Source organism: Gorilla gorilla, chromosome 16, assembly GCF_029281585.2.
Source record: "Gorilla gorilla gorilla isolate KB3781 chromosome 16, NHGRI_mGorGor1-v2.1_pri, whole genome shotgun sequence".
NCBI classification, from domain to species: Eukaryota; Metazoa; Chordata; class Mammalia; order Primates; family Hominidae; genus Gorilla; species Gorilla gorilla.
In genome coordinates, this window is record NC_073240.2 from 22,928,528 (window position 1) to 22,943,357 (window position 14,830).

At 42.0% G+C, this 14,830-nt stretch overlaps 1 gene segment (V, D, J or C); it reads right to left on the reverse strand.

Moving 5' to 3' along the window:
• Window positions 1-346: 346 nt before the first annotated feature.
• On the reverse strand, window positions 347-857 carry LOC129523481 (immunoglobulin heavy variable 1-2-like). The segment is given in 2 exon segments: window positions 347-663; window positions 749-857. Coding segments are annotated over 2 exon segments (363 nt in total).
• Between the last annotated feature and the right edge of the window lie 13,973 nt (window positions 858-14,830).

The following is a 14,830-nucleotide window of genomic DNA, read 5'->3' on the forward strand; positions in this document are numbered from 1 at the left end:
TGGTGGCGGGTGCCTGTAATCCCAACTACTCTGGAGGCCGAGGCGGGAGAATTGCTTGAACCTGGGAGGTGGAGGTTGCAGTGAGCTGAGATTTTGCCGTGTCACTCCAGCCTGGGTGGCAGAGTGAGGCTCTGTCACAAACAAACAAACCAAAAAAAAAAAAAAAACCAAAAAACTGAAAAAACAAAGTTCCCATATAATTAGAGTATATACTTCTATTGTTACTTTTTTCAATTTATTAATGACATACTATAAACAACATTAAAAATAATAATCCCTTTCATTTCTCAGTCCCAGCACAGCTGCCTCCTCCCTGGGGTTTCTGACACTCTCAGGATGTGGGTTTTCACACTGTGTCTCTCGCACAGTAATACGTGGCCGTGTCCTCAGATCTCAGCCTGCTCAGCTCCATGTAGGCTGTGCTGATGGACGTGTCCCTGGTCATGGTGACTCTGCCCTGAAACTTCTGTGTGTAGTTTGTGCCACCACTGTTAGGGTTGATCCGTCCCATCCACTCAAGCCCTTGTCCAGGGGCCTGTCGCACCCAGTGCATATAGTAGTCGGTGAAGGTGTATCCAGAAGCCTTGCAGGAGACCTTCACTGAGGCCCCAGGCTTCTTCACCTCAGCCCCAGACTGCACCAGCTGCACCTGGGAGTGGGCACCTGTGGAGAGGACACAGGAGTGGATGAGATCTCCCTGGAGTGGACTCAATCTCTTTCTCATCACTGGGACTAGGGAGCCTCCTACCTGTAGCTGCTGCCACCAAGAAGAGGATCCTCCAGGTCCAGTCCATGGTGAGGAGCTGAGCTCTCAGGGGATTCTCTAGAGGACGGATGTGGTTGTTGGGTGATGCTCTCAGGGCAAGGACAGATCTGTATTTACTTCAGTAAATCTCAGGTTATTTGCATATTCATAAGGGATACTATTTCATAGCTTCATAGCTCTAGACTTGATCCAAGATGAGAAAGAGAACACACATTATTTATGGGCCATGCAAGAGTGGGACGCTGAAGCCCTGTCCTAATCCTTGTTTAATGATGTGTGTCCCCTTGTATGCCCAGAACTCTGCTAAAATAGATTGTCTCTGCTGAAAACAAGCTCCTACAAAACATGGTCCTCCAGGTGAACCCATACTTAAATGGCACTTTGACACCTTCATACTTTTCTGGGCTTTGCTTTCTGCCTGTCTTACTACTGTCTCTGCTAAGATTGGCAAGCACTGAATTAATAAAACCATCCCTTTTCTCCATCTCCTAACTATTAAGATATCTGAAAATCCTAGAAATTTCTCCTTTTAAATGTGATTCTCATTGACTTGTTAGGTTAGATAAATCCTACAAATAGTCTTTACTAAATTCTTGTTTAACTTATTAAAGCATGTTTGTTCAAGAAAAGGAAGACATCAACCCCTGGGAGGAACCCCTCCCCAGCCTCCTGTGCACCAGCTCCTGGGCTGCAGTCTGTGCTGGGGGAGGCCCGAGCGCTCCCTGCCACCCACACCTTGCACTGCAGGGAGCTTCCTGTTGGGTCTCACAGAGCATTTTTCTCTCAGCCTCTGTAGCTCACTAGGAAGTGACTGTGCCCTGGCTCAGAATGCTCCTTCAGTGACAACATGAATGGATGACACCACCTCTTGAAATAGTGAATGGGCCTTTGGAAACCCAATGTCCTCTTCAGGGAGGCTCCAAGAGAAGAATCACTAAAATCACCAGGGAGTCCCTTTCCTGGAGGTCTAGATGCACTGGATCACTGGAAACAAAGGGAGGCTAAAACTCTGGGGGGGTTGGAGGTGGCTCTTTTCTCATTTTGGCTCTTGCAGATGAATACTGCATCTGAGAATACCTGAAGCTGCAGATGGGTGTGTATTAAAGCTCACTCCACATCCACTGTTTCAATAACTCCTACTCAGACACACAGAAACACAAACACAAACATACTCACACACACTGTGGCTGATTTTCACAGTTATGGGCCCCTAATTTTTCCTTCTTCGTAGTATCTTACTCACGGGAAGTGCCGCCGACCCTGACCCTAGGCCTCAGTATGTGACTTTCTTTCTCAAACAGATCTAAAGCAATCACACTGACCTCTTTAATCCACATTAATGATGCTGTTGAGGAGGTAATGTGTGGGGCAAGGGAGCATGGTATGCTCTTACAGTTGACTTTCCCTGGTTTGGTTGCCCTCTTCACCTGAGCAGTGACCTTTACAAGGAATCTCCAGTGATACAGCTGATTTTCTCTCTTTCCTCCCTTCCGCAGATGCTGCACCCAGGGCTGCCACCTTGAGTCTGACTCCTCTTGGCTAATTTTATCATTTGCATGATAGAGGAAGGCTGAGGAGGAGGGGTCTGTAATATGGAAGTATTTCTTTCCCCCACATAAACTAAGATTTTAGAGAACACCTTCCCTCAGATGAGCTTTCTAGAAAAGTCTTTTTGTGCATTTTTTCTCAGTGATTACTCCTCCCCAGTTCGTGGCTATAAGGAATCTATTTTAATCGCTTCCATGAGAACCTGAAGGCCCTGGAGGGCAAGTCCACACAAGTGTGGGGTGTACATCCTCTAGGAGCGCTCACCCTCCCCCTAGTCCACACTTGTCCTTCAGACATTCAACGTAATCACCAGGTAAATGTTCTCACCAGTGTGTTTCCAGGAGCTTCTCTTCCAAGTCAGCAAGTCTCTGCTGTAATTGTGGATGTGCCTGTCTCTACAGCCTTTGGAGGGAGTAGTTTTTTCAGCAATTTCAGTTCTTAGATGGATTAAAAAATACTTGATATTTAGATGGTTTGGAGATATATATATATGGTTTGGATATGGTTGGATAATCACCGTATTTGGGGAAATAAGAATGCAGATATATATATATGCTTTGGATACTTAGATGGTTTGAAGATCTCATATATATACACACATATATATACACACATATATATACACACATATATATATACACACATATACACACACATATATATACACACATATATATACACACACATATATATACACACACACATATATATATATATATATACATAATTTTTTTTTTTTTTGAGATGGAGCCTCACTCTGTCGCCCAGGCTGGAGTGAAGTGGTGCGATCTCAGCTCACTTCAATCTCCACCTCCTGGGTTCAAGCAATTCTCCTACCTCAGCCTTTCAAGTAGCTGGGATTACAGGCTAATGCCACCACACCAGGCTAATTTTTGTATATATTTTTTAGTAGAGACAGGGTTTCACCATGTTCACCAGGCTGGTCTCAAATTCCTGACCTCAAGTGATTCTTCTGCCTTGGCTTCCCAAAGTGCTGTGATTACAGGCGTGAGCCTCTGTGCCCCTCTGGTTCAGATGTTTTTTGATGTAGAAATGGAGCTAATGACTTTTAAGATCATCACATATGTGAGCAAAACCCTGAAGTCTCCTAAGAGGTCATGTGTGTTCTGGTACTGGAAGCAGAACCCTAATCTCCCTACATAAAAGTGGCATCTGGACAGACACAACTGAACATGTGGGGACAAAGGGAATGGCACAGCAGGACGCTTATGAGGAAGTTTCAACAGTTTCCTTTTTATTCAGAGGAAGCTGAAGCAGGTGAAAGCTGGTTATACCTCAGGTGATGTCATTTTCTGGAAGGCTGTTCTTGCTCTCGTGCTGAATCAAGTGGATGCACCTGGGCCCTCACACCTGGGACAGGAACTCTCATTCCTTAACACAAGGTGTTCAGTGAGAAAGTTTTTTCCAGTTGAAGTGCAGAGAAAGGGGAGAGAAGGAGTTGTCTTTGGTGTCCCAGGATGTGTGTCAACTCTAGGATAAAGTCACCTTTGAGGGGCACTGGTCTACCTGAGGGGATTACATCAGTTCTGCCTTCAATAACCTGTGGCTGTGGTCAGGAGAGTGACTCGTCCCCTTCTGCTCTTCCTACCTGGCTTTCATTAAATGTGCAATGAATGAGTGATCCCTCACCAGAGAGTGTCATGGTCTAAACATCATGATCTCACACAATAACATCCCCACGCCCAATCTCATATACATTATTGACCCCACTCAATCAGCAATTGGCAAATAATTTGCTCTTGTAGACTTGGTGAATACATTTACTCAGCGTTCATTTCAACAGCCTTTCAGCCACGTTTAGCAAAGTGATTGACAAAAATGAACATGTCTCTATCAGCAAATAGAAAATATAAAATCACCAAGTTGGTTGAAACATACACTATTAACTCTGAACAAATATAATAATTAATTAGGCATATCACAATGGCACACAGTTTGTTTTACCCTAGAAGTATCCCCTGAGCTTTGCCAAGTCATTCTCTTGTCTTTCCCCAAAAGCCCTGCCTATCACAAACCTGTTTTTTTAATCCTTTTAATTTTACTGTATTTAGCAGGTCTCATGAATGGAATTGTACAATACTTAGTCTCTTTTGTCCATCTTCCTTCACTTAGAGAAAATGTTAAAATGTTGTTTTCTGAATTAATAACCCATAAGTTTTTATGACTGAATAGTATTCCACTGTGTGAGTATACAAATATTTGAGAATCAATTCTGTTGAAATACATCACGTTTACTTTTGTGTTTGGTAATTATGAGTATCGGTTTATGACAATCGATACTGAACAATTGTCTATATTCTTATTTTCAGATAACATTTTTTCTTGGTGAGGTGTTTGTTCAGGTTTCCAGTCATTTTAGAATTCTGTTTATATTATGCTTTCTGTTGAGTTTTACAAATTCTTTTTATAGCCTAGAGACAAGACCTTACAAATAGTAAAAAGAAATAGTTTCTGATTTTGAATAGATTCAATATACATACATAATTTTTAATTGTTATAAGCACATAATAGTATATATATTTCTGTTTGTTGGGTATATGTGATGTTTTGGTACAGGCATACAATGTGTAATGAACAAAGTAAAAAAAACTACAATAAATCTATAAAACATTGATGAAAGAAATTAAAGCGGACACAAGATGGAACAATATTCCATGTTTATGAATTCAAAGAGTCAATATTGTTAAAATGTCCATTATACTTAAAGCAATCTACAGACTCAATACAATCCCTATGAAAACAACGATATTCTTCACAGAAATTTAAAAAAAAATCCTAAAATATATGTGGAAAAACAAAAGATGCAGAATAGCCCAAGCCGTTCTGAGCAAAGAGAACACAACTAGAGAAATCACATTACCCGACTTCAAAATTTATATTTTTATTATTGTTAATTTATTTGATCTAAAAGTTATGTTTCAAACAATGAGAATAACAATACGTTAAATGAGTCTGATGTATGTATACTTGAAATTAATGGCATCAATTATATGAATGTTGGAGGTAATTGAGAATGTTCTGTGTAAGGCACCTGCACTAGATTTGATGTGGAATAATGTCATGTTGAAGATGGAGACAGATTAGTTACACACGCATATTGTAGGCCATGGTGCAAAGCAGGCTCACCACGCAAAAGTGACCAAAACAAGGCCACCTGGGTTGTACACCTCAGCAGCTGTGTTACCCACTGGGACAAAGCTCTGAAGGGCATCCTGCCTCCAGGGAAGAGAAGAACAAAGCCCAGGGTGTCCCTGGCTGTTTTTCCCTAACTCAAGATTTTATATCCTCTAGGAGAAACAGGAACAAACCTGAGCTGTTCCAGACAGACAGGATGTCCTTGGCTCTGTGCACGTTCGGGAACAAGATCAACTCATTCTGAGTCTCTATTTAGTGATTTAGGTTTGGGGAAATAAGAATGCAGATCTGAAATTATGGAGCTTTCAGAAGGTTTTCATGTGTCTCAATGTAATTTCTTCACGTGTTATTTTGGCTTATGGTATTTATAGGCCCACAAAAACTAGATTTAATTCAATAATTCAAGTGATAGAGCAAAATTGAAAGAACTGAGGGGTTTCTAGCAGGATTTAGAAAGTTTAAAATACTTCATATTAGAAAATGTATTTGCTGGACATTGATGGGACTGGAGTACAGAAGGATGTGGGGGTGTCCAAGGATTGTGCTTTCACACACACCACAATGACTTCTGCTGTCCCTTCCTTCCCTCCCTCCCTCTCTCTCTCTTTCTTTCTTTCATTTCTTTCTTTCTTTCTTTCTTTCTTTCTTTCTTTGTCTCTTTCTTTCTTTGTCTCTTTCTTTCTTTTCTTCTTTTCTTTCTGCTGAGTGAGCACAGAAGTACACACAGATATAAAACTCACTGAATCACCATTAGCTGTTCTTCCTTGTGCCTCCCACCCAGTTCAGAAGGAATTGCAGGTCCTACAGAATTATAGTTCTAAGAGAGTGAGAATCTTTATATGGCTGATTATTCCAGAATTTTCTATAATGATACAGCTGTTGTTTCTTTTAGCGAGTTTTTATTGAATTCTATTCTTTTCTATTGAGTCGTAAAACTTATTTCTATATTCTGTTGCGTTTGTTTTAAGATATATTTTATATATATAATATTCTTGAAATCTGAAAGGTTCTGTTCATTTTCTTAATGTAATTATTTAAATATGAAACTTATAAATTACAAATAATTTTTGCATATATTTATGACATGTTGTTTAGTTATGATACATGTATACATTATGAACTGGGTAACTCAAGCCGCTTTTATTCATCACCTCACAAATTTATCATTTCTTAGTGGGGAAATTTTAATTTTTTTTTTAGTAATTTTGAGATATATACCACCTGATCAGCTATAGTTGACATGCTGTGCATTAGAAAAGCATAACTTATACCTCCTGTCTAACTGGAACATTGTGCACTTTAACCCACAGCCCCTGGTAACCAACATTCTACTCTATCTCTGCAAGTCTACTGCTTTAATATACTACAGTGAAGTCATGAATTACTCTTCCTCTGTTCCTGGCTTGTTTCACTTAGCATAAGGTCCTCTAGATTCATGCATGCTGTCACAGAGGCAGGGTTTCCTTCTTATTTAAGGATGAACATTACTCTGTTGTGTCTGTATGCATTTTCTTTATTTGTTCATCCATTCATGGGAATTTAGGATGTTTCCATATCTTTACTATTTTAAAAGATACTGCAATGAACATGAACATGGAGTGCAGATATCTCTTTGACATGTTGATTTCATTTCCTTTGGATACATAGCCAGTAGTGAGACCGCTGGATTCTACAGTAGATTTTGTTTCTTTATTTTTTGAGGAACATTTATAGTATTCTCCATAAATAGCTGTATTCATCTACATTTTCACTCTCCATATTCTGAGTTCTGTTTCTGTCATTTCAGCCATCTCAGCCCCATTCAGAACCCCTGCTGAAGAGGTGCTGTGGTTGTTTGGAGGAAAGAGGGTGCCCTTTTTGTTTTCAGGACTTTTGCACTGGTTCTTTCTCATCTTTGTGGGCTTATCCACCTTCAGTCTTTGAGGTTGCTGACCTTTGGACACATTTTTATTTTCTTTTATCCTATTGGATGATCTTGAGGGTTTGATTGTGGTATAAGGTGGATTCAGCCAACTGGCTTCATTTCTGGAAAAATTTAGGTGGTCAGTGCTCAGCTCCCAACACCTGGACTGTGTGCTCTAACTCTGGGGGAACTTATACAAGTCCCTGACTTGGTTCTCCGGCTCCTTAAGGTTTGGAATCCACTGTCCTTGGGGGGCTGGAGGTGTGGCAGCTGTGACAGAGTGCTAGTGGGTGTCTGGGGGCCTGCCTCCCTGCAGGTGTTCACCACAGTGGCAGAGGCACTGCATCTGTGGGTGTGTGGGGCCCTGCTGGTGACTGTGTTCAAAGTCATGCTGGAGGTGGTGTTGGTCCAGGGGTGGGACACTTGTGGGCACAGGTCCGGGTGCCGTATTCATGCCCCACAAGCAGGAGCAATTTCTGAATGTGTAAGATGATCTGCTATTCTCTGTGCAGAATTAGTGCAAGTGCGGGACGCTGACAGGAGCGGGCCTGGCTTTTTCCCCACCAAAGCTCCCTCTGCCATGGTGGTTGGGGTGGGGGGAGGGGACTGCACTCCACGCAATGGTAGGACAAGAAAAGCAAAACCCACCTATACAGACATGTGCCTGCAAAGTGATGTGGGGAGTTATGTGGGCCTGGGGGAACCTACAGTATTCAGAGGAAGTGTGTAAGCTGGTGTGTGCACATGAGAGCTGCCCGATTGGAGCTCTCCACCAGTCAGGCATGGTCTACCAGGGCAGAAATTTTGGTGCAGGATCCCAGGGTGCCCAAGACTGCCCTGCAAGCAGGTATGGCCAGGCTAGGGCCCCAGGAGAGGCCAGTAGATGGAGGGGCACTCAGGTCCGTACATTATTTGGGAATGTGGCCAAGTTTTATGTGAATGAGTGATGACTTGATTGTAATGCAGCATTTTATTCCAGTACGCAAACATATCTCAAATTGTTTAACATTCACCTGTAATGGATATTTGATGTGTTCTCTCAGTTTCTGGCTTTTATACAGAAAGCCGCTCGCTATTCAGTGAGGGAATGTGAAAAAAATGAGAAAACTGTGATTTTATTCTGACCTCATTAACAACAAAGCTGAACAGCTACAAATAAAAGAGAGAAAAAGCATTCAACATATCTGAGTTGATTTCACCGAGCAAACAAGAAAACTGAAATCTGACAAGATAGGAGCCTGCAAAGAGAACCAGGATCTACCTGCTAGTGTACATAGGGCAGGTGCCACTGGATGGCATTTGAGATAGAAACAGACTAACCTAGAAATACTTAATGACTTTTTTTTAGTATGCATGTACTAATGGTGTTAGATTGGCCTAGTGCTTGCAAGCTTTTCCTAGAGAACTTGAAAAATCCACAGACAACTTCCTCATCTGGTGTCTTGTGGTGTTGACTGGGGAAAAGAACAGCAGCTCCTGTGGAATGCCTGGATGCACCTCCACTACCTCCAGGGGAAATCCACCAAAGCATGTGTCATGTGAGCTGTGGTGAAGTCAACAGAAACAAAAGGAAACAGAGGACACCAAGGAAACTTGATCCAGAAACACCTCCCATCTCTTTCCTCAGGAAAGAAATCCTTACTCTTTAGGGTAAGGATAGTGGGTAAAAAGCTGGGGACACTGGTGAAAAACAATTCTGTCTGGGAAAATACATTCCATCCCTGGGGAAAGAGTTAAGGACAGGACAATCTGCAAGGCCACTCCCCAGAACTATGCTTACTACTCCTGCATAAGAAGGAGACTCAGTCAGAAGGTTGGAGGACGTCCCGCTTCGTCCAAGCTCCTTCACCACACAGTCATCAATTTAAACTGTCAGTAGGGTGCACTTTCCACAGCTGAAACAGACAGACTCCCTGGGGAAAACTAAATATAAAGACCCAGGATCAAACAGGGACACAAAAGCAAGTATCATGGGAGGAACTTGAAGTCTCTGTGGACAGCAGAAGCTGACTTCAACTCTGATCATTGTGGCATCCATAAATTGCAAATATAGCCCTGAATAGATACACACAAATGTCTATAATGAAGGCCCAGCAGAATGGAATGTGTGACCATCTTCAGGAAGAAAATAATGAATACATGAGTACAAGAAAATAAATTACAAATAAAAGTCAAACTGGAATTCTATATATATTAAAAATTTCATTTAAAGTGAAAGTCAAATGAATACCCTGTAAGACAATTCGATTCTGAGAAAATTTATTGCCAGTGCATTCATCCTTCAGTAGGTGCTTTGGCAAATTTTCTGCCAGGGTGAGTAGCCATATGATATACATCCGAAACATGAATCTATCCAAATAAAAAAGGTGGTCAAGAATGAAAAAATGAAGTTGAAATGTAGTTTTTATATTTTTAATTGTTCTAATATATGTCTATGTTAAGTAATGATAAAAATGCACATATTATATTTTATAGCACATATAAGTGCAAACAGAATAAACTAAGACAACAGATGAGAAACAGGGTTTGGAAGAATACAGTTATAATAGCTCTAGAACCTATGAAGAGGTTTTACATTATTTGAATTAGAATCTGATTATATACAATTCTTATTGTATATCTTATGGCCAATACAATATTCATAAAAGATGAACTAAACAATAAGTTAATAGAGAAATAAACATGATCATAAAATGCTAAATTAAAACAGAAATTAACAGGAAAATAGCAATACCAGTTTTAAAACAGAATTTATTATAGTTGATTTAAAAAGCAAGACCCAACTATTAGCTCTGTACAGAAATTTGCTCTACATAGGAAAGTTAAATACAGGAAAACATGGACCATGAAAATATGAATGAAAAGAAAGCGTGCTTAGCTATGTTAAATTCAGACAAGGTAGACATAAGACTTTCAGGAATCAAGGGGCATATTACATAGGGTAAAGGGATCAGTTTTCTAAAAGGCATCACCAAAGATTTAACCAATGGATCTGCAATAGAAAATAGGCTAACATCTATAACAGATAGAGACTTCGACACTTATTGAGATTGACAAAACAAACGTGATAAAATAGGTAAATATATAAATGACCAGAATCAACTTATTTGACTAGTTTCATTTATAGAATATTCAATGGGAAGACAGCAGGAACCCAAACTGTGATTAACCAGAAGAAGTTAGAGGAACATGGTGATTGAATTTGATGTGGTTACCTGAGTTGAACAAAGAAACAAACAAAAAGCAATAGGAAAGTGAGACTTTATCTCAAAAAGAAAAGAAAAAGGAAAAAAGGAAACTGTTAAAAATTGGCAAAATTCAAATAAATCCCAGAGCTGAATAAACAGAAAATTATCAATGTAAATATATTAGTCCCATGTCCCATTTTTTTAACATATTAACTTTAGTGAAAACTTGGAGATGGATGTGAACACACTGTATTTTCCTTACAATTGTTCTGATAATCTATAATTATTCCAAATAAAAAGTGTGTAAAATATAAAGTAACAGTCATAAAAATAATAGTTCAAAGAACTTATAAAATAGGCTTCTGAAAATAATATTGTTACTAACATTATTATGGATAATTATTTTAGAGGATAATACTGAAATGATCATCAAAGTAGTGGACAGATGTTTATTTCAGAAAAAGATGTGAGGCATCTCATATTAAATGCTAGTGATGGAAGTGTTTATAGAGTTATTTTATCATCTATAATATGATGGATGAAAAGCATTATCATAAGCATTTGATGGATGAAAAGCATTACTCATAAGCATTTATTTAGCCAATATCATGAATGTATTATAATTTCCTCAATTGTGCACCACTTTTGTGTTAATACCATGTGAACATTTTCTACTGCGTGTGTCATATCTAAAAATTTGAACTAGTTTGTATTTTATTAACGTGACTCTTGTAAATGCTGTAGGCATTGCTAATGTTCTCTGTAATTTCTCTCCTGGTGACTTTTTCCTAATATTTTAACATGATAAATTTGGATTAATACAGCTATGTAATTTAATAATATATTTTAAACTTCATAGTCGTACACACACAGACACACACACACACACACACACACACACAACAGCCAAGCAATGACACATATATGCGTCCATGCAAAAATGAATGTATATTAAACACCAAAACAACACACCCATTTTTTCTGTATTATTTTAATTATTTAATTGAATGTAACTTGTATTTGCAGTTTCATTTTTGAATGAATGTAAATGCCATTCTTGCCAAATATATTACTTAAGTGTACAGTGGTATTTACTTTTTTTTTTGAGACAGAGTTTTGCTCTTGTCGCCCAGGCTGGAGTGCAATGGCGTGTTCTCGGCTTACCACAACCTCCGCCTCCCGGGTTCAAGCGATTCTCCTGTCTCAGCTTCCCCACCATGCCCAGCTAATTTTGTATTTTTAGTAGAGAGCGGGTTTCTCCATATTGGTCAGGCTGGTCTTGAATTCCCGACATCAGGTGATCCACCCACCTTACCCTCCCAATTTGCTGAGATTACAGGCATGAGCCACTGTGCCCAGCCAGTATTTACTTTTTAAATATCAGTCAGTTATTAATAAATTGAATAACTAATAAGACAAACATCACTTAAATTTTTATTAAATCATTGATTAAAGTAACATTGTATTTTTTTAAACTAGGCAGGATATAACTTTTCTATTTGAAAATTTTTTTAAAAAACTTTTTGGTGTTAATTTTCAATACAAACTCTAGTCTTTATTTGCCAATATGCCTTTATAATAAAGAACATCCAGCGATAGGAAGCTGAAAGCAGCCCATGCTTTGCAGGATTCAATCACAATGGCAGCTTGCTGGAGAGTGGTCTGAGAGTGCGCAAACACATTAGGGATTTGGACTTCATGAAAGCACTAGTGAGCCCCTGGGCTGAGCACACAGAGGGTAGCATGAGTTGCAGAGCGCAATCTGTGGTACTTAGGGAAAAAGAGGAATGGGTGGGGGTTATGTCTGCAGGACCCTAGAAAAGTGTGATGAGGGCAGAGAGTCTGCAGATAGAGCATATTCTAAGGAGAACTGTTCCTCTCCTAAACTTGGTTGGCTTCACTGATCATGAAAAGAAGTGAACTGATTTACCAGACATGGGGGACAGGAAGTAAAAGGACTTCCTGTTTCCTGCATGGAGAGTGAGGAAGATAAAATATTTTGACAGAAAAAGAGAAGATGGAGAAAGTTTGAGAAGCAAAACACCAGGGGCCAAAGTGGAGGACAGGAGCCCTTAAAGCGGTGTTTCATCTGCACAAACAGCCAATGAAAGGAAAAGAAACTGGACCCCACGCATATGCTGAGTTGTTAGAAAAGCATTTACAATAGTGTGTCTGACAGCACAGAAAACAAAAAAATTGTGCATAGAGCCAGACTTTGGATTGAATATACACAATTAAAAAAAATTATACTGAGATATATCATTGCTAGTATAACTCTGAAAATAGGCAGAGTTAAAAGTTGAATTGAACCCCTGTTCTAAGTTAATGTTTTATAGGTGAAAGAAACCATGAGTTACAAGGAAGACATGGTAAGAGATCCTGGGGAAGACTTTTGCTTGACCAGGTCAGGAATCACCAAGGTGGAAAAGGAAACCTCACCCTCCCCAGGTACCTGATATGGAGCTGCCTCTAAAGAGCCCCTTGGAGGTCCTGAGTGCCCCCTCGTGTCCTGAGCCATCCTTGCTGTCCTGAACACCTGCTGGTGGTTCTGAGCGCCCTCTGGTGGATCTGAGCGACCCCTGGAGGTTCTGAGCGTCCCCTGGTGTCCTGAGTGCCCCCTGGTGGTTCTGAGCACCCCCTGGTTTTCTGAGCGACCTCTGGTGTCCTGAGCGCCCCCTGGTGGTTCCTCAGTGCCTACTAGTGTCCTGAGCGTCCCCTTGTGGTTCCTGAGCGCCCCCTGGTGGTTCTGAGCACCCCTTGGTGTCCTCAGTGCCCCCTAGTGGTTCCTGAACCTCCCCTGGTTTCCTGGGCACCCTCTGGTTTCCTGAGCGGCCCCTGGTGTCCTGGGTGACCCCTGGTGGTTCCTGAGCGCCCCCTAGTGTCCTGAGCATCCCCTGGTGTCCTGAGCGCCCCCTGGTGGTTCTGAGCATGCCCCGGTGGTTCTGACTGCCCGCTGGTGTCGTGAGCGCCCCCTGGTGGTTCCTGAGCTTCCCCTGGTTTTCTGAGTGTCCTCTGGTCATTCTGAGCACCCACTGGTTTCCTTAGCATCCCCTGGTGTCCTGAGCACTCCCTGGTGGTTCTGAGAATCCTCTGGTGTCCTGAGCACCCCCTGGCGGTTCTGAGTACCCCTTGGTGTCTTGGTCACATCCTGTGGTTCTCAGCACCCCCTCGCCACAGTCTCATGAGCGCCCCCTGGTGTCCTGAGCGCCCCCTGGTGCTTCTGAGCACCCCCTGCTTCTTCTGAGCGCTCCCTGGCAGTTCTGAGCGTCCCCTGGTGTCCTGAGCACCTCCTGGTGTTTCCTGAGCGCCCCCTGGTGTCCTGAGCTCCCCCTGGTGATTCTGCCTGCCCCCTGGTGTCCTCAACACCCCTTAGTGGTTCTGAGCAGCTCCTAGGTTCCTTAGGGCCCCCTGGTGGTTCTGAGTGCCTCCTGGTGTCCTGAGCACCCCCTGGTGGTTCTGAGCGCCCCCTAGTGTCCTGAGCACCCCCTGGCGGTTCCGAGTGCCCCCTGGTGTCCTGAGCTATCCCTGATGGTTCTGAGTGCTCCCTTGTGTCCTGAGCGCCCCCTAGTGATTCATAGCACCTCCTAGTGTTCTGAGCGCCCCCTGGTGTCCTGAGCGCCTCCTGGTGGTTCTGAGCACCCTCTGGTGTCCTGAGGGCCCCCTTGTGGTCCTGAGCGCCCCCTGGTGTCCTCAGCACCAGCTAGTGGTTCTGAGCGCACCCTGGTGGTTCATAGCACCTCCAATTGTCCTGAGTGCCCCCTGGTGGTTCTGAGCGCCCCCTGGTGTCCTGAGCCCCTCCTGGTGGTTCTGTGCACCCTCCCTGATGGTTCTGAGTGCCCCCTGGTGGTTCTGAGCAGTATCTACCACATAGTCCCCTCCTGTCTCCCTGCAGTGAGCTTTGTGTCTGGGCTCACACAGGGTTTCCCTCACTGTGTCACTCACAGTAATACATGGCCTTGTCCTTGGCTTTCAGATTGGTCATTGTAAGGCAGACTGCACTTGAAAGGGTGTTTCTTGAGATTGTTAATTTATTTGTATTCATGGAGAGTAACCCTGAGAATTCATACTTGATCGCTCACTGTTGGCATCCACACCTATCCCTGTTGTGAAGTGTGCTGGACCAAGCTCATGCTGTAGCCAGTAAAGGTGAAACCAGAGGCTTTGCAGGAGAGTCTCAACCGCTGGGCTGTAAAATTTTTCCCCCTCTGACTCCATCAGTAAACTTCACACAGGACTTCCATGAACACAGAAAACAGACAGAGAACAGCC